This window comes from Borostomias antarcticus (genome assembly GCF_949987555.1).
Source record: "Borostomias antarcticus genome assembly, chromosome: 15".
Classification (NCBI taxonomy): domain Eukaryota; kingdom Metazoa; phylum Chordata; class Actinopteri; order Stomiiformes; family Stomiidae; genus Borostomias; species Borostomias antarcticus.
The window spans coordinates 12,868,186-12,894,898 of record NC_140248.1 but is presented as its reverse complement, the minus strand read 5'-3'; the positions used below and the strand labels follow the sequence as shown (position 1 = coordinate 12,894,898).

Here is a 26,713-nt window from a genome sequence, read left to right as displayed (position 1 = left end):
GGACTGCTGCTCATAGTTCAAAGCTGAAAGTTCAAAGCTGAACTAAATTGCATTTGCTGAAAACATTTCCAACTGTTAAAATGTGTATGAACGGGCATGGAGCACTGCGCAGATTCGCCCAGGCAGTTTGAGCGGTGACAGCAGATGTTCTGTTCAACGCCCCTTCCGCTAACCAGCCTATAGGGCTCCTCCCACGGTGTGGGAAGTCGGAAGACCTCACGACATTACGGCGCTCAATCCCACCAAACATTAGAAGATTTCTCAAAAAGTTGTGATGTAGCGTTATCCATAAGCCATTGGATCCGCATACATTTCGTCTGGATATATCTAGACAGCCTAAAGGCTAGTTGGCGTGCTGATATGAACTTATCGAAATGATAGGCGCTTTAATAGGCTGGTTTATAGGCTACACTCTCTCTACAGGCTATTACCGGGTACATCAGATGATAATTCTGCCATGATTTGTTGAATTTAGAATTAGTTACATTGTTGGACTTTGACATGTTAATCATAGCCATATATTGCTCGTTAGTGTGCTGCCAACGTGTTGGGGTTGTGGAATCTATCGTTATCTACAGCCCCACTTGAACTGATCAAAGTGCGCACAGCACTGACTTCCGAATAATTGCGCTTCTCCGTAGACTTGTGAACCTGCCGAACAGATCTGAAAAACTCACTCAAGGTAAAAAAAAAAAAAATCATCTTTCTCTTCAATGTTACTTAGAAGTTTTATTTGATGTAGCCTACATCACCAAGTTTAAATATTATTGTCGATTTAGCTTTATCAATTAAAAAATGAAATAAGGTTATACAGTTTGATCTTGTCACACCGGTGTACAGTTGGCAGTAAATAGGCCTAATTATGTGTATTGATATGAGACAAAACGTGTACTGCAATTAGCAGGAGCACCAAGGCAAGAATGGTTGAATGCTTTTGATATTTCCACAAGTCAATTTGGCCTCAACATTCTCCAAACAATAAGGTACACAAAAATGTTAGTGGTTACTGAGTAACTAATGAGGAACAAAATTTGTGATTTTCATTTAATGATTTGTTAATGAGAATATTTACTGATAAACTCGAAGACTGTATAGTTGATACTGATTGGTTACTAGAGAACAGACTGGGGACTACAGTATAGTTACTGAGGAACCAATGATTAGTCTATGATTAGTTACTGCTATGAATCCATGACTGTATAGTAGATAATGATGGGTTAGTAGAAAACAGATTGGGGACTACTATAGTAGTTACTGATGAACCAATGATTATCTAGTGAGTAGTTACTGATTAGTCTCGCATAGCCAGACCTATCTCCACACTTCGTTTACGATGTGCCAGCGCTGGAGACAGGTCTGGCTACCATTCTGCAATAGGGGGGAAAAACGCAGTATTTCTTTAAACCAATCACAGTCGTCTTGGGCGGAGCCAGCCCCGGACGCAGCGACGGTGCTCTTGAAAAATAGTCTGGATCGAATCTGATTGGTGCCGAGAGAATCTCTCGGCCCGAATCAGATTAATTTGCATCGCCAGTCTCGCCACTGATTGGGCAGTGTGACAACGAATGACAAGGTTTATTGCCAAAACCTACATCCGTTGACTCAGACTAGTTACTGATTAACTATGAATCCATGACTGTAGATCATGAGACTGACCAGTAAGCACGGACGGACCCAGACCAAATCCAGACAAGTCCGATTGGGGCCACCTCAATTCACATCGTGACTAGTCAGATATGGCCAAGAAAAATACTAGAGAACCAGGCCAGGTCCAGCCTGGCTTATGTGCGTTGGCTGGCTTGTTTCTGTGCAGGACTGGTAGGACGGTAATGTCTGATAAATAAAGATGGGTCTTGTCACCTGGACACATCAGTTCCAATGCTTCTAATGCTAATCCAGCACAATGAGAGCGGGATAGCCAGTTAGCTCATGTGCTAGTGTGAGTTGGGGTTAGAATATGGGTTGGGGTTGGGACAGGATCTGATCTATAAGGCAAGGGGTAAAGGCTGGAGTGAAAGGATGAACATGTGGAGGTTTGGGGTATAGTCCCATAAAGTCATCCCCACCGGGTCTTCAACCCATCTCCAGGGTGGAAGTCCAATGCTCTCACCACTACTCTACTTGTGCAGTGGAGATCGGCGGGTTGATTTTGGTGCCCTTCTTGATTTTGGTGTGCTGGGACTACTGCCCCTTGTGGTGCCAACAGAGAAATGCAGGCCAACATTGTCCGCAGTAACGGAGGGAGGGAGGGAGTAATAACCGGACGAAGGCTATACTAGGTGCGCTGGCTTACAGCCACGCACAAAAAAGCATCAATACATTAAGCTCATTCCTCCATCACCACCTAAAGCTGTGCCAGTCAACAGTCAGTCTAATCACCGAAAATAAACCACATGTAGGCGTAGAGCGACTGGTGCATCACATCCCATACAAAAAGGAATTACTATAGGATTTGAAGTGTCCTACTCCTATTGTAATGAGGACTGTCTGTCTATAATGCAGTAGCGTACCGTGGGGTCTTGCACAGGGTCTTCTCCGACATTGTTATTACTCCCAATGCCCCCCAACCACCCCCACCCCCCCCACCCCCACCCCCGCACACCCCGTACACAGGTAGGGAGAGTTACTAAGATTTTTTGGGGGGTGCGCTTTCAAAGCATGCCCTGATGGGTTTCACAGCACTAGAAGGGCACTGATCATTGCCATTTATATGTTAAAACATACAGGAAAACTATAGTAGCCTAGGCTACTGATGTTTTTTTTAACACATCAACAAAGGCCAATAATTTGAGAGCGACCGAATAAGAGGGCAATATTTAGGCCGAAACAACCAAGCTTTTAGGGACACACTAAATAAACTACAGAGCCATTATATGACAATAATGGTCAAGCACCACGAAGAGGAATGACAGGACGATAAAATACACCCCCTTAGGGCACAGCACTCAATAGCCTATTCCCCTACTTCACTAATCAGTGTTTATGCTACTAGCCTACTAGGCGTATTAGCCCACCACTTCAGGTCTTGATTTGGTCTTGATTTGATTTGGTCTTGACTTCCGTAAGCTAGAATCGTTTTACCTGGCCTACAATGTTAAGTGAATAACGAGCTAGTAAGACCGGTGTCAACGGACTGTAACGTGGACTGTATTTTCATGAGGACTAGGTGGCGACGGAGCACTACCAAAATGCTAAACACGGATGAAAATGAAGCGATATGGCAGAATACAAGACGCATTTAAGTCAAAAACAGTCTGAAAGTCAAGTTTTATTTGGACTGGTGCAGTTGTATGGCCGATGTGGAGGAAGGGTGCGGGCACACTCCTTACTGAAGGCCTCTCCCAGGTCGTGAGAAACCTCCGGCACGGTGTTGAGGTCGGGGGGTACTGGAGGCGGTCAAGACGACAGGGTCTGCACAGGCCGTGCTCCAGCTCAGAATGCGTCCAGGGCTGTAGCTGACGTGCGGCCCAGAATGAGAGGAGGAGCCTGGGGGGACTTGAGTACGTAGAACCCAATCTCCTCCACGTGTTTCCCCAAAATGGTCATGGTCAGGGGCTCGGTCCGGTGTGTGAGGGGACCCAGGTCATGCCCATCCAGGGCGGAGATGGTGAAAGGGGTTTCCATGGTGGTGAGGGAGAGAGCCGCTATGGCGGTGAGGTGCGCGTCAATGAAGTTGTCATCAGCCCCGGAGTCAATGAGCACACCGATGGTAAGGGTCTGCTCCTGCCAGGCGTGGGTAACTTCAAACCGGGCAGGTCTGACGGTGGGGAATGGGTGATATGGCTCACCAGGAATCCCCTCCCGGGTGAGCCTACTCTTTTGGCAGAGAGGGACAGGTGTCACGAAGACGTTGTAGTGACACAGTCCCTGGGCCCTCCTCCATTCCTTCTCCATTCCTTCTCCGCGGCAATGAGGCGAGCCTTACCCAGCTGCATGGGTTCGACACTGTTGAAGTGGGGAACCTGGGGGTGGAGGCGTCTCTGGTGCGGCCGGACGTCTGGGGTGTGGGGTGACGCAGCGCCCGCTCGCACCTCCTCTCCTGGGTGTGCTTGTCGATCTTCATGGCAAGGGAGATGAGCTTGTGCAGGGTGGTAGGACGGTCATGGACCAGCGCGTCCTTGAGGGACTCACTCAAGCCCCGACGGAACTCGGCATGTAGCCCCACATTGTTCCACTCACTCCCCATAGCCAGGGTGCGGAACTCAGTGGCGTAGGAGGCCACGGTGCAGTTTCCCTGTTGGATGGTGGTGAGACGGGCATTAATCTTCTGGCCGTCAGCCGCCTGGTCAAAGACCAGCTGAAACTACGCCTCGAAGGCGGCGTAGTCATCGTGGAGATGGTTGCTTGGGCAGAGGGCTGTGATCTGAGTGGACAACGCCTGGACCAGATTGACCAGGCCCTGGACCTGGTCTGATTGTGACTGTTGTTCAGTCATCTCGTCATGGGTGCGCCGGCAAGCTCGGAGGAGCGGAGGTGTGTGTGGAGGCAGTGCTGTAACAACAGATAGATATCTCCAGCATAATGAAGAGAAGGGGAATGGAGTTAAAATGCTTAATCCTTCTTTTTATTGACACAGAAAGACCGATAGACAGGTAGGCAGGCAGGCAGGCAGGCAGACAGACAGACAGACAGACAGACAGACAGACAGACAGACAGACAGACAGACAGACAGACAGACAGACAGACAGACAGACAGGCAGGCAGGCAGGCACACATCAGTGCTTTGATACTCTCACCTGTCATCTGGACAAACTGAGAATTTACCCTCCCAATTTCTCTTCTGTTCATTCATAGCACAGCTGTTTACACACATAGGCTACTTGGCTGAGTGTTATTCTAGTGTCTAAATAATTTGTTACAAATGACACTCATATGGCATTTCTCCTGTGTGAATGCCAAGTAAAGCAACATTTTCTGTTAAAAGTGATTAAGCTGCAAGGCTGGACTGGTTGGTTGGATTGGTTGCAAAAAATATTGTCTAGAAGTAAGAAAACAAACAAAAAAAACTAATTAATTAAAAAGTAGTGAATAATACAGTAATCAGGTTTCAGGGGGGTATGTTTGTTAATAGAGTGATTACTATAATTAAGATACTAGACAGGTAGATTATCATATTTATATAATATAAACTAGACACGTTAGACAAAAATAGCAAATATCAGTATTGGCCCCTGGACTAATTTGCGTACTTACATTTACTAATTTGCGTACTTATTTTTTTTATTTTTTTATTTAACTTATAGTATAACAATATAACAGTATAACATTAGATTTGAAAAAAAAAAGCTGCACAAACGCCTGGCAGGCAGCTCTTGCTCAGGGCGGTCATGGTGTCCACCAGCTTCTGCACCTGGCTGGGGCTGCGGAGCTGATATCTAGTCAGACTGGCTGTGTGAGTGCTGTGTGAGTGGTGAGGAGGAGAAGGCAGCCCACACTGTACTTGGCTTTCGTGAGCTCTGCTGTAAATTGAACCGCAGAATGGGATATGTTGGATGCTTTTGCAGAGCTTTGTCAACACAATCATTCCCCAAATGACCAGAAAAACTAGCTAGATTTGTCGCTGTTCACTTTTGACAAATTAAGTCGCCAAGGGGGTCTGGAAAGTCGCCAGATATAGTGACAAAGTTGCCAAATTGGCAACACTGCAGAAGGACCACAAGTTCGAGTCCTGGCTACGGAACAGCTTTTTTCATTCGTAAAAAACTCAGATATAACTCCACATTCTTAACATGTTTATGTAATATAATTAAAATTATACATAGATACTGGTTTAGAACCTAGGTCACTAAAACATTGTTGCAATGATGGGCTGGGATTTGGCCTAGTCCCGAACGTCACTGAAAGACGTCGCCACAACGACACCATGATGTAATTTTGCTTGCTGGGTGTTTAACTCTGAATCCTAATGATTAACTAAGTAATGATGAGGTAATGAAGGAGTACTTGGTAACTACTCCATATTATGCACCACTCTAGCGGACCCAAACTTGTTGTCTTGTTACCTCATCATTACTTAATCATGAGTTACTCTTTTGTGTACCTTATTGGAAAGTCATACATCATCCATAGTTACGTAATGTCATACATCATACGGAGTAGTTACTAGGTAGTCCTTCATTACCTCATCATAACTTAATCATTAGGATTCAGACTTAATCAGTAACTATTCATTAACTAATCATTTGTTCCTCAATAGCTACTATAGTAGTCCCCAGTCTGTTCTCTAGTAACCCATCATTATCTACTATGCAGTCATGGATTCAGAGTTAATCACTAACTACTCATTAACTAATCGGTTCCTCATTAGTTACTCAGTAGGCTAACTACACACATTTTTGTGTACCTTATTGTAAAGTGTTACCCTTAGAATGGTGGGATGGGACTATTATTGGAGCATTATGTATGAAGTCCTGAAAATATTGTCCTCCAGGTTGCTATTATGAAGCAGGAGAAGTCACAATGGACAGAATTTATAGAGACTATCAGTGTTCTTCAGTTGGTGCTGACCTTCCTCTTCGCAGGTGAGACCACACACCAGGTTGAGTTGTGAAAACGTGCCTGCTGCTCTGAGCTGTTCAACTGTTTGGTCTGAAGTTTAGCACTTTTCATTATACTGTGTAAAGTTAAAGAAAAGTCAGACACACTATGCTTCCAACAATTTAATGGCTGAATTTCAGCATATGTGCCTTCTTCAGTGTTACAAAATGAATGTGTAATGACTGTCATCATTCTGACAGTATAGCCTACAGACACTAAAAAGGGTACTCTAGGCTATAGAACCGGTGTTATAACAATCTTCTGACAAAAAGCTTATGTCTAGAGTCCTTTTCAAGTCAGAAGGAACCCTTTAGTGTTTAAAACGGCACCACATGGAGCTGAATAGGATTATTTTTGGAACCGCAAGGTTCTCAGCTCCATATGCTGCTGGTATATTTTTGTATATTTTGTGTACCTACTGTAAATCAAACCCTGATTGTTCCTTTTTTCCCTTACTGCTGTAACACAACAGTTTCCCCTTGGGATCAATAAAGTACTTATCTATCTATCTATCTATCTATCTATATGAAAACTTTTAGAGGGTTCTTATATAGTTACAAATGGTTAGCACCTTTTTTAAAGTGTAGCCTCAAAATTTTACACAATACTTAGCGCATCTGATGTCTTATTGTCTTTACATTTCTTGTATCCCTTCACATATGGACACCTTCCTCCTGTCTCAGGAGTGACATGTATAGCATTGCTGCTGTACCTCATGTTCACCTCCCTGTGGCCCATCCCTACTCTCTGCTTCATATGGTTAGTGATGGACTGGAACACGCCTGAAAGGGGTAGGCACCGGTGCACAGGCCTGGCACAGTGAATGTCTCTGTTGCTCTTGATTGGTTTCCATTTTCTGGATGGGATTCAATCAAATTATCTTATTCTCAAATATGCAGCATTTTCTATAGATAATACATTCATGGAATGAAATATAAGGTGAGTTCTGCTCATTTGAAATATCTCCATTTTCACCATCAGGGGGCAGGAGAACTGCATTTATGAGGAACTGGAGTGTGTGGACACACTTGAGGAACTTTTTTCCAATAAAGGTATGGTGATTTGTGACAGATGGCAGGTATTTTCTCAAACTCCTGCTTTTCTTCTTCGATGACAAATTCTGCTTTAATCCTCCTTGTAATCTCTCATTTTCTTTCCTTGACTCAGTTGGTGAAAACTGCCGAGCTGAACCCAAACAAGAACTACGTCTTAGGCTGTCATCCCCATGGGATCATGAGTGCAGGAGCCTTTGCCTGTTTCAGCACAGAGAGCTGTGGTTTTCTGGAGCTTTACCCTGGCATGCGGTCTTACCTGGTCACACTGGCTGGCCTCTTCAGGATACCACTCTTCAGGGAATATCTCATGTGTGCAGGTATGAATACCAGCTCGGGTTAGTAGTCTATACTCTGAAGGCTGCAATGATTTGTAAATTAGCTACAGTATCAGCCCTGAATGGATCACAGTCTCTTTTTATTCCTCCTTTTTCATTCTCTTATGTCTTTCTTCGCTCAGGTGTATGTCCAGTCAGCAAGCCCAGTCTTGAGTACCTCCTCTCTAAAAATGGCAAAGGTAATGCAGTGGTGATTGTGATAGGCGGCGCTGCAGAGGCTCTGAACTCCTTCCCTGGAGTCAACACTGTGTTCGTGAAGCGGAGGAAGGGCTTTGTCAGGCTGGCTCTGGAGTATGGGTGAGTGAAGCGTTGAGAGATAAATACACAATTATCGAAACATAGCTTAACAGTAGGCATGCCCCTAGAACAGTCAATATATTCATAACGGAATATTATGAGTAAGTTATATTACATTAATTAAATTTCATAAAAACAGGGTGAGTTATTTCCTCTCTTCCTGGTTCACCTCAGGGCTGACCTGGTGCCTGTCTACTCGTTTGGGGAGAATGAGATCTTTCGTCAGGTCGTGTTCTCAGAGGGCAGTGTTGCTCGCCGGTTACAGGACCTCTTTAAAAAGATCATGGGTTTCGCCCCCTGTTTGTTTCTGGGTGAACGCTGTGCCTGGATCCCTTACAAGACTCCAATCACTACTGTTGGTAAGGGCCTCACACATAACACAACACACTTAACAAATCTTATTTTCACTCACTTTTGCCCATTATGTGTCTGTCTCGTCTCCCAGTTGGTAGTCCTATCCCAGTGCCAAAGCAGGTGTTCCCCACCGAACAGCAGGTGGACCACTACCACGGTCTCTACATGGAAGCCCTGTCCAAGCTCTTTCATGAACACAAGACCAGCTGTGGACTCTCAGAAAGTCACAAGCTCCAAATCATCTAGACCCACCGCTCCCTCGATTACAAGGACTTGCCACACTGTCCGTTCTATTCCTCTCCAATCAAACTAATTGAACTCTCCAAACAAACTAATAGGACCTGATCAAGCCGTGTGCCTCACATTCAATTCAATATTTAAACAAAACATTTAAATATATAATTTGATATGTAACCCAAACCCCATGTTTATACCAACCTTGTAGTGTCAAATGTGCTATCCACACCCTGATGATTGATGTTCCTATCAGATTTTGGGTTCAGAGGCATGGGTTGTTCTTAAACATGCATACCAAAGTGGTTTGAATTCTGTCTTAAGCGTGCATGAACTTCAGTGAGAAAACTGTAAACCAGAAATGTGACTTTAATTTCTATTTCAATGCATTCGGTCTCCTGTTATGGCCAGTTTGACTAGGATTTGGTCATTATCTAGACACTGTAGGTGATCTTTCTGTTGCTGAACACATGAAAATTGTTCACTGAGCTTACATCATATTATTTATATTCTGGCAGACATGTTCAGTAGACACCATCCCAGAACATACAGGAGTAAATGCAACATTCATACAAATACAGTCTTTGAAATTATACATACAAATGCAGTCTTTGACGTACACATGCCTATGTTGATTCAAAGGTTTAACACAAAGTGCCATTTTTTGTACACACAACTATTTCTATGAAGGTCATTAGTGATACATGCTTGGTTGAAATAAAAACAGTTATCACTTGTATGATTTCATCCAGATCAGCTCACATCTCTGTATGTATATAGATGTGGTTTGTGCAACTATCCCCATCCATGCCAGTGGAACCAGGCTTCTAGAACTATAGATAGACACTGATTTTCACTGAGCTAAAATATCCTGGGGGGATTGGATAATTTGTTCCACCTTGATACCAACATTTGGAATTCCAACAGCACATACAGATTCACTGATGCTGCACAAAAGAAACATTCCATTCAGTTGACAACGGAGCACCTGGACAAGCTATATGATGAAGAGGTCACTCAAAAGGTAATGAGAGAATGTCACACAGTCCACTTCAGACACCTGTGATAGAGGAAGGGAGGAAGAGTTAAAACATTAGATGACCTTGTGCAATGTAATGTTTGGAAGGAGCATGAGATTCATACAATTTCACCATGATCATACATGATCACAACACCACTGAGATCAGTGTTTGGCTATACAGTTAAAAGAAGAGGACACACGCCAAACGATTACATTATCTACGAATGAGAGCCCAGCTGATACCCAACAGTCATTAGTACAGTACCTGGTCTCGTGATGTGTTCCTAGGCAGCGGACACAGCAGTACCGAGCCCCACAGGACACGCACGTGTAGTGGGAGGGGAATCCACACACGGTACAGAAGTGGCGCTGTGGAAGCTTGGAGGGCTCAGCGCAGGCAGTCAGGTAGTTTTGTCCCTCTGTCCCACTCAGGTCCTGGATGATGAGGAGAAAAGATTTGGGAAAGGAGAAAGAAGATAGGATAATACAAAAGTGACCAATGGATCGAGAGAATGGAGGGGAGTGTTGTAGGCCTATTTGTTAAAGCTGACTGAAGAGGAATAGCCTACTTTGGACTTGGTCTTACCTCCTCCTCCAGCAACGCCTGGAAGTTCTTACGGAATCTCAATTTAAAATGATCTCCCCTTGTCTTTTTCCTCTTTTTGCCTGTGAAACAAACAAACAAAAGGTTGGCTATGTGAGGCTGTAAAGGGGATAGGCTATTGTTATCTGTTATTTGAGCAGATGTTTCTGCAAACCCCGCACCCTCGTCTGCGTTGTGTTCAACAGCTTGACCCATGTTAAGGGCTTCCACAGGGCGGGATTCAGGATCAATTTGCATAACATACCAGATTCATTGCTGTCATCAAACTGTGGCAGCCTCTTGGCAAGTTGCTGTGGTAAACTTGCGTGAGGGTCATCTTGAAAGTTGTCCTTTTCGAGTGCTTCTAGTTGTCTGGTCAAGCGTCGCTGACGCGTAGCGCAGTCCAGTACGCGCCGTTGGCCTGGATCTTGAGAGCGCACTGAAAAATAGAAATAATATGAGAATAGAATAGGCCTGCATGACATTATTTAAAAACAAATAAGATGTTGCATACATAGGCCATGGAAAAGCGACTGGTCGGCTGCGCAATAAGACGAATTGATTATTTATTCTATGTGGACGAAACCACTAGCCTACAAAAGAATGAAAAAAGAAACGCCGTACTTAATTATTTTTGAATAAAATAAAAATATAACCACACACACTAAACACTATAAACATGGCTTATACCTGATATTTTCTTCTCCACCATAGCTGCGTTCTAAAAGTACGGAAACTCGAAAGGGACAATTCTGACCATTACGCGTACAATCCCATCCAGAAATATCTAAAAGAAAGGCCGTTGAAATAGTGTATATAATTGTGTATTATGATATACTTTTTGCTTTCTATATGAAGTTATAAGCATCATGTGACTATGAACTCTATAATTTTCTATAAATCAAGCAAGTATAACCCTATGGTTGCTATGAGCCAATACATTTTATCCCGTTATATTATACCTCCATTGTTTAGCCTATCCATTGAAACAGTGCATTCTTATGGTCAAATAGGACCAACATTAATTAGAAAGGTATTATGTAAGCACATGTCACTATAGGCCAATGTCAATTAGATCAAATGATATCACTATACTGTAGTTTTAGCACCACCATGTGGTTGGTATGTCGAGATTAGTACATTAGGGTACAGGATCTACATCAAGTTTCATTTAATAGGATACTTATTTGTCTTTAATTTATAACCACATATAACCATTAACCACCAAGCCCATCAACTTTTTCTAAACTCTGGACCAATGTGCTCCTAAAAATGAAACGTGCAGTGCGTATTTAAAGTGCATAGAACAAGAACTCCAAATGTTCTATTAATCATGCCAGTATCTCAAAACCTATGGCTTCTATCAGCCAATATGTATAGTTCTATTATAATGGCATAAACACCCATTGATTTATAATGCATGTATGGGTAGGCCACACCCAACTTGAAAGTTAATTACAAAATGTAAATGACAAAATCTATCATGGCGGGCTGTGCTAGTCCCACCTGTTCATGAGTAGAATCTGCTGTGTAAAAATACATTTATTTTGTGGATGTGATTTACCGGTAGTTCAACACCACATTGGATTTATTAATGACTAAGGGATGATGAGGGTTGTTCCTGTTCCCCAAATGCAACAATGAAGACACTGCAAAACAGACTGTTCCTACGGTGACCACATTTTGCCCTACAATGGGTATGCTAATGATGATTAATATGATAATTAATATGAATGTGATATGGATCCCCCTGGGTCCGAAATAAAGAATTTAATTGAATTAAGTCCAAAATATTAATCTAGTAATATTGACAACAAATTATACACAAGTAACTATTTAAAAGTGTACATTTGTTATTGTCATGAACTCAAATGAAACATTTTGCAAATGTGATCCAATTTATGTTTATTAAAGAAAATGTTACAATGTGAAACTTCCTCTTACTGTAATGTCTACTTACTCTGTAGACAAAATGATTAGCTAATCACCAAGACAATCATACACATCATGAGCAGATGAGATTGGGAAACTACAGTAACGAAACCCAGTAGAAACTGAAGAGTTTACAAAGGTGGAATGAATCCTCTAAAAGAAATCAACATCATCTGGTGCGTCCAGGTCACGGTATTCAATGATGTTGCGCGGATCGCCCCGAATCATTCTAGAGAAGGCAAGAGATGAGGCACCGTACAAGAGAAAAGAAGAGGCACATTAATTCCACAACTTTCCCAGTTCTTTTATCAGCAGAATGGAGATGTAGTATTTGAGCTAAAATGATCCATAACTGACCATAGTCTCACCTGTTGTTGCGGGGCTTCCCGGGGTAGCCCCCTTGTCCACGGAAGTTCTCATAGTTCCCCCGCCCTCCTCCTCCATACTGGTTAGGTGGGCAGGGAGGTCCGCCTGGTGAGAAAATGGATGTGTAACATTATAGCGCAAGAGCAGCATGACAGCTGAATGAATGGAATGGCTGTCATCAGACATAATGTCCACAGCTGAAGCCTGATGAGAGGTACTAGATGGAAGGAGACACGTTGTCGTACCTCCATAGCCCATGACAGGAGGACGAGGTTGACCGAAACCCATCAGCCCCTGGGGGGCCTGTGGGGGAAACAGCATGCCTGGGGAGAGCAGTCCTACACAGAGAGAGAAGCACACACGCACACAAACATTACTATCATTTTGGTTTTATCTCCATTAGTGGACCTGTGATGATGTCCTGATCCTAGTGTGATAATGAAGTCCCACTCACCTTGCCCCGGGCCAGGCAGGGGAGGGGGCTTCATCTCCGGCAGGGCAGGCCTCTTGGCGTCCATTAGGAAATTGTTGAAGAACTCCACCTCCTTCTTCACCTCCTCGATTTTGTCCCCATGTTTGTTAAGGATGTGCTTACGCACAAACTCTGGTCCCTGTTCAAGCAAAGTGTTGTTAGTTGGCATTCCCTGATCCATAAATAGGCTACTTGCACTAGTGTGTTGAAATATTGAGGATATAAACACACTTTTTTTTTTTTACAGTTTATCTCCTGCAACATGAACACTCACCTTGAACTTCTTTCCACTCAGGGGGCAGAGCCACTTGTCCTTTCCCAGTTCCTGGGTGTTCGCAGACACAAACTTCTCCACCTCCTGCTCGGGGTCCTTACGGCCCATTTTACCAGCCTCTTCCTCAGACAGTGTCTCTTTCACACTGAACAGGGCACCAAGCTTCTCCTCAAACGACTTCTGCCACTGGGTCACTGTAGAGAGGGGCACAGCAGAGAGACTATCAGTAGAGTACCAGAAGTGTGTGTGTGTGTGTGTGTGTTTGTGTGTGTGTGTGTGTGTGTGTGTGTTTGTGTGGGGGGGTGTAACGTAAAAGAGGTGAATTGGTTCAACACACTCCTGCACTGAAATCACAACCATCCGCGGAATAAAACAGCTAGGTTTTTGATTGCTCAAGTCAGGTGACCCCAGGTCGAGTGCGAGTCCAGTGAGTTGGCAAGTGTGGGTGGAAGCCATGCTTACAAATGACACAGTCTCCACACTTTGTTTACGCTGTGCCTGCGCTAGAGAAAGGTCTGGCTGGACTCATTACCATTCAGGAATGGGGAAAATGTTCAATCTCCACTGATTGGTCGACCACATGAATCAGTACCACTGACTGGTCAGTAATAAACAAATCACAAGGCTTATCCACAAAACCTATATCCGTTGAGTCAGACTAGCGACACAGTGACACCTTTGAGCAGCATTTGAACAGGCTAAGAGCTGAGCCAGAGTTGAATGATCAGTCAAGAGTGGTGTGCTAACCTTCTCCATGTGTGACCCGGTTGGGGGGGATGGGTCCGCGTACGTGGATCATGCCACAGCGGTTGGGCATTTCATCCTCACTGGGGTATTCGCACGAGTTGTAGTAGTCGATAGAATGGACAACTCGCAGGTACATGAGCAGACGGTCCAAAACCTGGGGACACGGGAGGAAACGTCTCTTACATTCTCATATTCCAGCCATTTAGGAAGAGTCGACGAGAATATATATGAGGAGTTTTGTTTGTATTCATGCTGAGAGTGAAGGATCGCCGGTCGGGGCAGACCTTAACCAGCTTGTCGTCCCTTTCCACAGTGATCTCAGCAGGGTTGCCCTCCTTGCTTCCCTCCTCGGGGTCGGCTCCGCCCATGCTGCCCAGGAGCTCCTCCTCTTCGGCGCTCACCTCCTCTATGAGGTAGTCTGTGATGTTCTTCAGGATGGGGTTCTGGGCTGGCAGCTGACACGGGGGATGAGCGCACAGAATCGAGACTTGAGAACGTGCAGGTTAAAGATTTAAGGTCCCAACAGACGCCAACCAACTCCCAATACCCAACTTTCTTAAGTTGGCAGTTGTTGTTAGAATGTTGGATTCAGCGTATTCACCAACAAAAAAAAAATCCATCCAACCTACAGCAAGTCACCGACAAACATGGCCCACCGATCCAACGTTGGTGTTGGTCGGGGCAGTGTGCAGACACTAATACACTGTATATATGCCCTAGTTGCTGTTAACAGCAGGGCTTGAACTATGAATGAAATACAAAATCATGTCTCAGTGCATAGAAAAGCAAATACTGGAGTAACTTCAAGTGCTTCCTTATAAAAGTAACAATACAAAATAAATTAGTTTGAACTATTTAGGCCATACATGTCTGTTTAATAAACCTGGGCCCCGTACTACGAAGCTCGTTCAACATATCCAGGATAACTTTTCGCTAGCTCGCTCGAGTAAACCGGACAACCACAATCACAGATAAACGGTACTACGACAGTGGCTATCAACTCGTTAAGTCGACCCAGCTGGTCCAAACTAGCTATGAGCGCGTTCACGGTAAAAGGGGAGGTATTTGCTCGAAATGACCAATCGCATACCTTAGTATGGGTATTCGGACACGGCCATGGACAAGGCAAACAATACCCATAACCAAGTTCCGTCCACCGCATTTCACACATGAGGAGCAATATTATAGAAATATGAACTATTGGCGCAACACAGTCGTTACTGCCAAACGCAGGAAGGAAAGCTGGAAAAATACTGCCTACGTTTTATCATTATCCTCCACATGAACACGAGTAGGCTAGATCATTGGGCTATGCCTATTCTTATGGCGTGTAAAGCAATTGTAGCCTATATCAATATATCTTATTCTTTCAGCTGCAACCCCTAGACTGGCAGGGGACGCTGAAATAAAGCAAATGTAGGCTATAGTTTTTAATAGTTTCAGGTTGGAGTAGACAATGTGATGTCTCTATACAAGAGGAACTAAAACAGGCTATTAAGATGGAAAAAGTGAAGCTTGAGGTGGAGAAGTAGGCTATAAGCCTACAGGGAAAAAGTTGACTATTTCAGTAGGCCTATAACGTCATTGATTGTCAAGCATTGGTGCCATCACAATTCAATAAAAATGTAGCCTACTTCTCTTTCTTCCTAGGAACCAGAGGCTAATAAATCATCATTAAAGCCTTTTTTTTTTTTATGAGTTTTTACTTGGTTCTCCGCATCACCCACAGCCTACACAAAACTGCAGGTAGGCTAAACGCAAGCCAGTGCATAGCCTACAGTCTATAACTCTAAATGCACAAGGCAAAATATGACTCAAGCAGCTGTCATTCTGCAATTTTTCATATGATATCGTGGGATAGCCAAAAAGGGTTTTTCGGTTTGTAAAAAGTCTTCTTAAGAACCTCTCACTGTTCGCACACTGCAGATTGTTTTAATTCGCACACTGAAGTTCCATCTAGAATCTTAACGTCCATATGCCTTTTTCCAAGTGAATTGATCGGTCAGCGAGCAGTGCTTCATACGTTTTCATCCATAATCTGGAACTTAACCTGCCCCGGAGCAGGTTAGCTCGGCAGCATAAGTTACCGTGGCGATATAGCACGGTGAAAAGTGAACCACCTTCGTGGTACGAATAAACCAGGCTTGAACCTGAAGTTATCGCGCCAACCCCGTAATCCTGTTTCGTAGTACAGGGCCCTGGCATCCATCTTCCTGAGCTAGCTGCTAGATAATTTCAGAGATTTTATATAGAGAATATAGCTGCAAGCAGCAATGTGGGGGCCAAGCAGGACGCGTGACCAGCGCAACAAAGACAACAAGTCAAACACACCATAGTCGCATTCGAATCCCTACCGGAGTTTTGAAAATCGGGCATATGGTTCAGAATAAACGCACTTCCAACTTTGACAGGTTGGTGGCACTAGAGTTTGAGATGTCGCCATAGACTTGGTGACAGGGGTCACGGGACTGTCCCCGATGAGTGTGCCTAATGTGGTTATGATACATCAAAACGTTACTGAGATATGACCACACTTCCCGTTTGGTGGCTTGGACGCCAAATTCGATTGGCTGTCGTGGGCGAACGCCTTCGACAATCGAAAATGTAAGACTTTTGTGGACATTGGTCTAGAGAATGTACAGCCAGTTTCATGTAGATTGGTGAAAATTCCTAGGAGAAGTGTTTTACACAAAATACAAAATGGCGGGAACTTCAAGCAGTGTAACAGTGTGATTTACGTATGTCTCCTACCTCCACTGCCGGTGAACCCCCCTGGGGCTTGTGGCTCCACAGCTTCCCTTTCTCATCCAGGGAGTGGATGAGCTTGGCGGACAGCTTGATGTCATTGCGGAGCACCTGCTTGTGCTGAGTGATGCCATTGACGTTGCGCACCCTGCGGACCAGGTCCCTGTTCACCCCCGGGGCCAGCTCACAGTCCCGCAGCTTCAGAGAGAGAGAGGGGGCACAGCACAGAGGGTCAGAGCTCAGGTCCAAGTGCTGCTTAGAGGACTAATGGACACTCAAGACCCCTTGAGGCCACTATACAAAACTTACATCTGTCTTTCAAAGATGTGTCTTGCTCTTTACCTGTTTTACTGTTGTATTGCTATTTCATGTTTGGAGTATTTTGAGGGATCTAAACAAAATACTAAACAGCAACCCTCAATAACACAAAGCTTTCTATGCACTTTGTCTTTTGGTTAGAGGTTCCTTAACTTACTCGAACGTTCTGGAGATTCCAGCAGACCTCCTTGATGTTGACACTGCGATCAAAAGTTACCCAGCAACGCCTGTAAAACCTGAAACATTGGAAGTGCAGCTGGTTGTACGTGAGAGAAGTAGGAGAGACAGAACACAGCAGCCCACTATTGTCATTGTCAACCAGATCCTGCTGAGCAGGGAAAAGCAGCTGCTCCACTGACCTGCGCTCTGGGTGCGGGTCGGACAAGCACACACGCATGAATCCAGGATATCGCCTGCAGAGCTGATGGGGTAGAGAGAAGCAGATGAGTTTTCACATCAGGAGATCGGTTTCACCAGTCAACAGACGTACCCCCTATCTGCTCTGTTTCCGTAAACTCACAGAGACGATCTCGGCCTTAGATATGGTGGGAGCGATGCTCCTCATGAACAGAGAGCAGGTCCTGTGGAGAGGCCGTGGCCTGGGGGGCTGGTCATCCTTGGATTTCTTCTCCGGTTTCTCCGCCTCCCTCCCCTGCTCCCTCTCATTAGCTTTCTCCTCTTTTCCGCTTTCTTTGCAGTCAGCTAGGAAATTCGAGGGAGAACAAAAAGAGTCGTTAGAAATTCTCCAGAATGTTTCCCAAATATTCTCCAGACTAACACATTCAATCCCGGATCTTCCTCTCTCTTGCTCACCTTCGCCCTCCTCCTCTTCCTCCTCATCGTCCTTGTCCTCGCCTTCCTCCCTCTCGGCAGGCTTGTCGGACGAGTGAGAGTTAGAGTCAGAGTCGGAGTCCGACTCGCTCTCTGAGGCACTAGCCTCATCCTCGCTGTCTCCGCTATGCTTCCTCTTCCTCTTCTTACTCAACTAGTGGTCAATGGAGAAAGCATGTGATGAGGTCATATGTCAGTTCACTGTGGAGGAATAGGATTGGTGGGTACACACAGTGCCTCCACACTAACCTTCTTGGGTTCCGCCGTCTCCTCGGTGGCGGCCTCTTTCTCCCGCCTCTCCTCTCCCTCGCTCCCTCGCTCCGCCGCATCACTGCCCTTCTGTGCGCTGGCGGCATCGCTGGCCCCCTGAGACACAGCTCACCTCAGAACAACCCACTAACCTGACTGTCCGCTCAGAGAGGGAGAAGGGACACTAACGGAAGCTACTCTTGATGAGGGGGGGGGGGGGGGGGAAAGTACCTTCTCTTTGTCATTTTTCTCCTCTGGGGGTTTGCAGTTGCCGTCGAGAGTCTTGGGGTCCTCTCGCTTGGATGGTTCAGTTCCTGCACCTCCAGACGCCACCCTCTCCCTCTCCTCCTCCTCCTCGGAGGGCAGCTCCAGGATGCGCAGGTCATGATCTGTCCCTCCCTCCATCTTTATCACCGCTAAAGGAGACACCACAGACATGCAGTATGTTAGCCTATACAGTTCCATGCACACTGTCCCACCACCAAGAAAAACAAGAAAAGACTAGACAAGAGTCAAAAGGCATTCAACAAAGACCGACACACACTACAGTACCTGCATCCAGGACTTTCATGATGGCCAGGGCGCGTTCAATGTCCAGGGAGACGCTGTCAAACCAGCCGTTCTCCATCAGGAACATGTAGACATTTAGACGGTTCTGCAGGGCACTGTGGGCCTCAGCCTTGCGCCGGCCCGCCTCGTCCGGGTGGTACTTGGACCTGAACCTGCGTTCAGTGATCGTCCCCCAAAAAAAACAGGGAGAAACAAACAGGGATGGACGTCTGTTTTAGAGAAGGTACTCTCATCCATTGCCAGGCTGAAAAACTAAACCCCATGACCAGAACCCTACGAAAGAAAGCACTAAACCTTCAGCTCTATTACCCAACAACTTTGTTAAATTGTTAAACAAAATGGAGGAAAGTCTGTTTGGTCCTTTTCATACTATGAAGTAGCAAATAGAGCAAGGGGGCTAAATAATCCTTGTTGTGTGCAACTTTTTGTTTGACAATGCTTGATAAAGGTCTCTATGAAGTGTGATTGTAATGCAAGTTGTTTATGTTTGTGTGTGGTTGCTTGAGACACTAATACCAGGATACTAATACCAGGATGCTTAGGCCAACTCACCAAATTAAGGCAGAATGGCGAAAGGGACACAGATTATAACGTTAAATGATTTAAAAAATAACATTGACACAGCTCAAGATTTTACATTTCAGAAGAGCAAGTTTTGTCATTATGTGGACTAAATTTACCTTTTCTTCTCCCAGTTTAACAACCCATATATACAGAGAGGGGTCTCTTCTGTAAAAAAGCGCTCCACTTCACCCCCCTACTGTGTTTGTGTGCGCACAATTCGCTTTCGGTTAGGGAATTCGATTTGATCGAAATATAAAAAGAAAAGAGGGGAAAAAGCATCACATACTTAGAAAAGAAAAAATCTCCATGCGCGCAATAAGGTTATTTGTCTGTCTATCTAAGATCCCTGGTACTGTAGGTCTAGGAGCAACTGCATTGTGCGCAGTGCATGCCCTAACTGTCTAACAGCGATTCCTGCGAGGAGTTCCACTTTTTCTCATCTTCAAAAACCTTGTTGTGAAGGATGGGGGGGAGCAGTGGGAGGGAGGGAAGAAGCGTTGGTTATGTCAGTTAGAAGAAACAAAAAAAAGCATTGACAATCTATGAGAATGGCTGGGCACACCTGTGAAATTAAGTGTGACTGGTAAAACAGATAATAGAATTAAGACAATCCACTATTCAACTAAACTGATTTCAGAGCAAAGCCTAGTCATAAATCTATAAATGATGACTGTTGTCAATTACTGATGAGCCAATCTGAAATACCCAATTGTCTGTCTTTCATAAGCAATGTCCTTGAACGATAGATATGAATTATTCCATGTCATATTTAAATGAAACATTCTAAAATAGCAGTCACATATGATATACCAGGATAGGCTCCTTGTACATATCTCTTCTATTACCCAAGTTTCACTATGATATTTGTCGGAAATAATTCCTGTGGCAGATAATCGAAAGCCTGCCTTTAAATTACATTATAAATGTAATATTATCATAACATAACTGAATAATATAGCAATAGTATAGCAAAGGCTACGATAATCGTACCACTCTTCATCTTTGTGCGCAAGAAAGAAGTCTTGCATCTGCTGCCGTCGGAAGTCAATCTTGTACTCATTGTAACGCTTCACAGCTTCAGTCTCATCCACGGAGTCATCCAAGGACAGAAGAAACTCCTTAAAGCTCTTCATCACCGGAGGAGGTGGGCCCAGATCCATGTCATGGATGTTACCCAGCCTAACAGACGTGTGAATAGATTAGAACAACACACAAACATAGAAACACATCAGCAAATTAAAAAAAAAGTGTCCAAAAAGACAGGAACTCAAATGTGGAGACTGCTGGGGATACTCCTTCAATACCTTGCCTGGATGGGGATACCATGGTGTGGCTGCATGAGGTGCAGGTCAGGGTGGCCCCAGGGCTGTGGGGGGGCATAGCTGGGGCCTCCTCCACCCCCGTATCCCAAGTCATATCCTCCATGATAAGGGTCTCCCCCATGGTCATCCCTGCTCAGAGTAGGACGTGGGGGGTTAACATGTATATAGACTGTAAAACAGTCAGGGAGGCATATTATATACAGTTATTCACCAGTCTCTCCTCATACGCTTCTGCTGGGGACTCATGTCGTGTCTGGGTGGAGAGAACCTCTCCCTACGCCCCCTATCGTAGTCCCGGTACTCTCCACGACTCCGCCGGTCCCTGCCCCGGTCCCACTCCCTCGCAGATGGGCGCCTGTAAAGACAAACGGAAGAAGGCAGTCAAATCACCAACTCCTTCCTGTGAAGAGCTACTGAAAATATGGTTCTGTATTCTCGCAGACTATTCTGTATGAAAACATGCATCACTTACCCTTTTCTACAGAAATTCTACCTCACTATATATACACACTTGTCTGTTCCCTCTTCCTTACCTGTCATTCCAGTCATCTCTACGCCTGTCTTCTCTCTCTCTGGAGCGGTCATAGTCACTCCTCTCGCGTCGGAACTTGTCCCTCCTTCTACGATCGTATTCATCATCACTGTCTGCCATTTCCCTTCTGTGGGAAACAACAGAGTTTCAGCTACAGATTTATATCCAAGGGAAGTAAAATAATCAAGTGATCTACATGTAAGCAAACAAAGAAAGAGAAAGATACAGACATACATTTATACTCAAGTTAGATTATGACATACAAATGTGAAGGGATTTCATAATAATTAGATATATCAAATTATTATTTTCAACCCAGCTAGTCGGGCCTGTTGTCTGAATGACAACGCCACAGTAGACAGAACAGCCGGAAGGCGTCTTTACAGTAATGAGTTATGAAAAGACGACATCTATCGGCCGTTCTGGGTTAAGTCACGCTGGCCAACAGAATAAAATAAAAAAAACTAGCTAGCCAGCTTGCTAAGCAGAGTTGCTTCCTAAATATGAATCATGCCGTAAAATTATTTTTGCTCTAATTTAAATAGCACGCTGTTCTTCGGCACAACACAGATCAGGGTTTGTAACCCCGTGGCCTCATTGTACTGGGATAATAGCTAGCTAGTTAGCTAACATACAACAGCCAGCTAACGTTAGCAATGTGTCGTATAAAGACTTGGTGTCAAAAGAAATGCCTATAGCTTTGAAAAAGAGAATGTGTTAGCTAAGTGAGCAACGAATCTATTTGGCAAAGTTAGTGATGGGCCACATATACCCCTCAATAATAAAGTATTGGTTTGCGGTGGTAGCTACCTTGTTTAGGAGCAACCGCTGTTCTATTCTCTTCTTCGTCGACAAGTTTAGTTCGGTCCGGACCGGAACTACTAGCCTCCTCCTTCTTCTTCTGTTGTTTTATGGCGGTTGGCAACCAACATATGGTGTGCATTACCGCCACCTACTGAAATGGAGTGTGGATCAGAATGGGTTCTATGCTACACTACAACCTCTGAAGTAGCCCTGCACTCCTAATAAAGGTGAAAAGCACCCTGCACCCCACGTGACAGGAATTCATACTCAACACCTCCTCAAGTGAAAATCTGATCCGTTCCTTTTCCACGCCCCTTCTATGCTCCTCCCTCTCCTGTGCATACCTAGGGCACTCCATCAAAACATGTCTCACTGTCGCAACCTTGTCCCTACAATACTCACACATACCAGTGTCATGTTTCCCTACGAGCTGCAAAGTGCCATTCAGACCTGTGTGTCCAAATCTCAGTCTCGAAATTATATCTTCTTCTGCCGTGCTCCTGCTAGTCCTCCTCCCCCACTTGCCTTTGGACGGCATACAGATGTCTCCCTTTAGGATCCCTATCCCACTGACCTTGCCACTACTTTATAAGTTCTGTTTTGACAATACTCTTAAAGGAGTAGTAAAGGGGAAAATCATGTTTATCCCTGTTTTAAGGTTACTTATGATCATATACAATGGTTCAGATCAAAACGTTGACAAAACTAGCACTTGTGAGAAAGTCTGATAATTGCTCTACCACCGTTTTGGTCATAAAATGGATGTGGATGGGCACCGTGAAAAATCATTCAAAAAACATCTTCAACTCTCAATTTCAAAGACAAGAAACTCACCGAGGTGTTAGTTGGCATTCTGACATATAATTCGCCATAAAGTAAGATTCTAGTTCATCTGGAAAGGCTTTTTTAAATATTTAGCATAGAACTATTTAGTCGCAGCACATAGGCTACGTGTGTAAACTTCCGCAAACTAGGTAGCCTAGCAACATAAACAATAACAATAGCTACCATAAGTAGTTCCACTCCCTGAATCCCCTCTGCGGATTGATCTACACATCTACAACGGTTGCGTCAATACAAGTCAATGGATTTCATAAAATGATCAATAAAACCCTACAGGATTCATACTTCGCGACAAATTTGATGTCAGAACACCACCGGACACCAATTACCCCCTCGGTGAGCTTCATTTCTTTGAGTTTAACATGTTTTTGAATGATTTTTCATGGTGCCTACCCACATCCATTGTATGACCTAAACGGTGGTAGAGCAATTATCAACTTTCTCAAAAGTGCTAGTTTTGTCAACGTTTTGATCTGAACCATTGTATATGATCATAAGTAACCTTAAAACAGGGCTAAACATGCATTTTCTCTTTACTACTCCTTTAAGTCATAATTGTCAAGACATGCCACTCCTTTCACCTGATATCCTGGATAGCTGGTCCTGGTTGCAGCTGAGCACTCTCCCTGACCACCCAGATTCACACTCTCAGGTTTAGTTGGGGCAGGGAAAGAACAGTCCATTGGCTCTTCTTGATGGGTAATAAAACACATTGGGTAATTCATTATACTGTACTGTACTGTATAGTGTATGGTATGAAAATAAATCAGAATAAGTTCTCCATCAAAGTAGGCCTACCCTAAAAGTACAGCGATACCAAAGATACCTCACCATGAACGCCCAGGTTGTCAGAATCTGGGTCCATTGGCAGCTACTGTAGCAGGAATTGCTATGAGACTTGCTTCAGGTTGACATGTTTTTTCATCTGTCCTCACACAAAGGCATCACACCACAGTTAGCCTATAGAGATGGACAATATGGTCCCAGACGAACATAACAGTGTTGCCACTTGCCTGGGACCGTCTTGTCCCAGATAGCAAGCGGATGTGTAATAATTCTGGGCCATATATGGGCCGGAACTAAGCCACAAGGGCCAGATCTGGCCTGTATATGGCCCAGATCAGCTTGCTATCTGGGGTCCATCTGTATATGGCTGTGATGTAATGCCTTTCTGTGTACAGGTCAGATAAAAACCATGTCAACCCGAATCAAGTGTCAGAGCCATTCCTTCTAGTTTACAGTGGTTACACTAGCTAACTAGCTAGCTAGCACTGACAGGTCCAGTCAACTTCAATTTCTACACTTTTGTAAACAAGTTAAACCAACAATTACCTGTCAGGATAATTTGTGAAGAGCTAAAATTATCTAACCATTAGATAACAGCTAGCACTGACAGGTCCAGTAAACCTACACTTTTGTGAACATGTTAAACAAACAATTACCTGTCAGAATCTTTGGGGAACCTGTGAAAGGCAAGCTCTGGACATGTACTCTGATAGTTTTGATAGTTTATTGCAGAACACTGTTTTCGTTTTTCCAGACGTTTTTTCGGCAGCTGCCTTACTGGATGAATTCGGCTGCAGATGACAGTCCATAATGGCGGAAACGCTACATGAGCACCCTCTTCAGGCGGGTGCCAAAAAGTGTCCCCTCCTGGCATTCCATATTCTTTGTCTACCATGAATGTTTTAGAGGACGATGTAACTCCTTGGTCTAGATTAACTTTTTCGATTCCGGATTTATTATGATCAGTAGGCTAGTGAACAAGTGTCATCCTATAATACCTCCATGGTCAATTCAATGCAAATGCGACTGTTCTCTCAAATGGAACTGTAGACAAAGCTATTTAATATTGGTCATCATTTGTTAATCAATAAATTAAGAGACATTAATTCAGTTTATTTCAAATGATTCATTGGAGAAAAAAAATTGTTTGTCATTACAAGAGCTTGGCTTCAGGTAGGCCTATCAGGATGTGGTCTAATCTAGCTAAAGACCTAAATCTGAGCATGTATTGTAGGATATCAATTTGAGTCTGTATTGTAAGATAAGTGGTGTAATCTAGCTATTGACCTAAATAAGTGGTGTCTAGCAAGACTTATATCTGGATACCCCAGTTTGCAATCTGGTTTGAGGGGAGCAGTACTCACCTGTCTTTCTTTCAGTCTCAGTATGATTTCACTAAAGCTATCTAGGACTAGGCCTACTGTACACGGTTCTAATACTGAATAAATGTTGTGACACTTTAGAGTAGGCATGGAAATGACAGTGGGGATGCCTGTGAAGCGCTTGTGGACAGTGAACACACATAATTAACTGTCAGCGGATTGTGGACAGTGAACACACATAATTAACTGTCCAAGGCAATGGCATGGGATGGGAGCAGACATGTGATCTAGAAACAACCATCCATTGAGTTCCACAGTGTGTTTGGCTGGACTGGGCATCATTCAACATCTTCTACCTCGACCCTCCACTTGCGTGATACATTCTCTTGTTATTAAGTCTTTCTTAGTCCTGCCTCTGAACTTGTGAGGTGACGGTCCATGAAGTCCAGGAGGACATGTAGCCAGACACGAACGGGCTCTTCACCGTGTTCAAAAACAGAGCCTGACTCCTTAGATGAACTTCGGACATCTCTGGATCCAAAGAGTAACTCCTCTGCTGTTCCCTCTACAGCTGTAGGCTTATGAACGGGTAGTCTTTCTGTGGGTCTAAAGGGTTACCTGACAAAATCTGTGATAGAAACGGAGAACAAAAAGTGTTTTTCAATTCATTAACTTTTTGTTTTATTTACATTTAGGTGCTTTTCAAAGCATAGCAAGCACACCTAAATCATTTCCACGAGAACTATAAAACTCACTAGAGGTTGATGGAGGAAAGTGGGCACCAAACATGTCAAATTAGGGCCAGTAACTTTGCTCCACCCACGTGCCTTACATGGACAGTTTAATTCCCTTTTCATTCGGAATGGAAGCCCAATCCTATTAAAAGTGATCATGTAAACACCTCAATCGGAATGAAAATGGCCAATGCGATTGAAAATCTAATTCGATGTAAGGGGCTGGTGTAGTGCCTTTCTCAATCCGATTGAAATCATTTTTCGTACATGTATAGGGCTTGGGAAAATGTAGTCCCAGACACGACCATCTTGTTTCTACACAGGTGTATCTACAGTATTTGTCTGATTGGCTCTACTGCATAGAATCCTATGGGTCAGGGTATCATCGTTCCTTATTCCATTATAATTTCAAAACGAATAAACGGTAAATCGACCATAATTCTGTTTTTTGTGTCTAAACCAATAATGGAAACACCTCTTCCAAAATGGCTTTTTTTTGGTTCTCGGCTCGTTCCTTTTATCATTATTCCTTTTGGGACTGAAGAATGTGCCCACAGTTGTCTATCGCGGTATATTCATTATTTGGTTTCGAGCCGTGAAATGGATAAATGAAATCACATTTGCATTCCGAATGAAAAGCCATCATGTAACCGCAGCTTTCGTTTGCAAGTCTCAAGTCTCTTACTGCCATCTAGTGGTAGAAATTGATTATTGCCGCTTTAAAGGGTTGTTAAAATGTCGAACTATCCCTTTAATAAAGGCTAATATTAAGTCTACTACAATCTAATAAGTTATTTACACAGTTGAACCAATGCCCAAGACAGAATATTCCTGTTATAACAAAACAGCTCAACTACAATAACAAGATTAATAACAATGCATGTAT

General features: G+C 44.0%; 3 protein-coding genes across 5 annotated transcripts; 1 reads left to right on the top strand and 2 right to left on the bottom strand.

Annotated features, from left to right (window-relative positions):
• Positions 1–206: 206 nt before the first annotated feature.
• Positions 207–9,549, top strand: mogat3b (monoacylglycerol O-acyltransferase 3b). Of its 2 annotated transcripts, XM_084449986.1 has the most exons (9): positions 207–434; positions 642–682; positions 6,431–6,521; positions 7,221–7,328; positions 7,519–7,589; positions 7,705–7,909; positions 8,050–8,224; positions 8,399–8,583; positions 8,670–9,549. In XM_084449986.1, the coding sequence occupies exons 3-9, from the start codon at positions 6,440–6,442 to the stop codon at positions 8,822–8,824; spliced, it is 981 nt and encodes a 326-aa protein (XP_084306112.1). In that variant the 5' UTR covers positions 207–434; positions 642–682; positions 6,431–6,439; the 3' UTR covers positions 8,825–9,549. The 2 variants fall into 2 exon arrangements, with proteins under 2 accessions (XP_084306112.1, XP_084306111.1); XM_084449985.1 differs by having other exon boundaries at positions 207–682.
• Positions 9,550–9,744: 195 nt separating this feature from the next.
• Positions 9,745–11,152, bottom strand: znhit1 (zinc finger, HIT-type containing 1). Its single transcript, XM_084449987.1, has 5 exons — positions 11,107–11,152; positions 10,682–10,855; positions 10,420–10,499; positions 10,099–10,268; positions 9,745–9,872 (listed from the first exon to the last, which is right to left on the bottom strand). The coding sequence occupies exons 1-5, from the start codon at positions 11,126–11,128 to the stop codon at positions 9,851–9,853; spliced, it is 468 nt and encodes a 155-aa protein (XP_084306113.1). The 5' UTR covers positions 11,129–11,152; the 3' UTR covers positions 9,745–9,850.
• Positions 11,153–12,317: 1,165 nt separating this feature from the next.
• srrt (serrate RNA effector molecule homolog (Arabidopsis)) lies at positions 12,318–22,206 on the bottom strand. Of its 2 annotated transcripts, none has more exons than XM_084449524.1 (20): positions 22,149–22,206; positions 21,340–21,465; positions 21,018–21,161; positions 20,789–20,935; positions 20,475–20,663; positions 18,903–19,072; positions 18,582–18,766; positions 18,351–18,467; positions 18,084–18,255; positions 17,791–17,972; positions 17,630–17,691; positions 17,428–17,506; positions 16,959–17,150; positions 14,492–14,662; positions 14,208–14,361; positions 13,461–13,654; positions 13,169–13,325; positions 12,960–13,052; positions 12,706–12,819; positions 12,318–12,577 (listed from the first exon to the last, which is right to left on the bottom strand). In XM_084449524.1, the coding sequence occupies exons 2-19, from the start codon at positions 21,456–21,458 to the stop codon at positions 12,713–12,715; spliced, it is 2,634 nt and encodes an 877-aa protein (XP_084305650.1). In that variant the 5' UTR covers positions 21,459–21,465; positions 22,149–22,206; the 3' UTR covers positions 12,318–12,577; positions 12,706–12,712. The 2 variants fall into 2 exon arrangements, with proteins under 2 accessions (XP_084305650.1, XP_084305649.1); XM_084449523.1 differs by having other exon boundaries at positions 12,717–12,819.
• Positions 22,207–26,713: the final 4,507 nt, after the last annotated feature.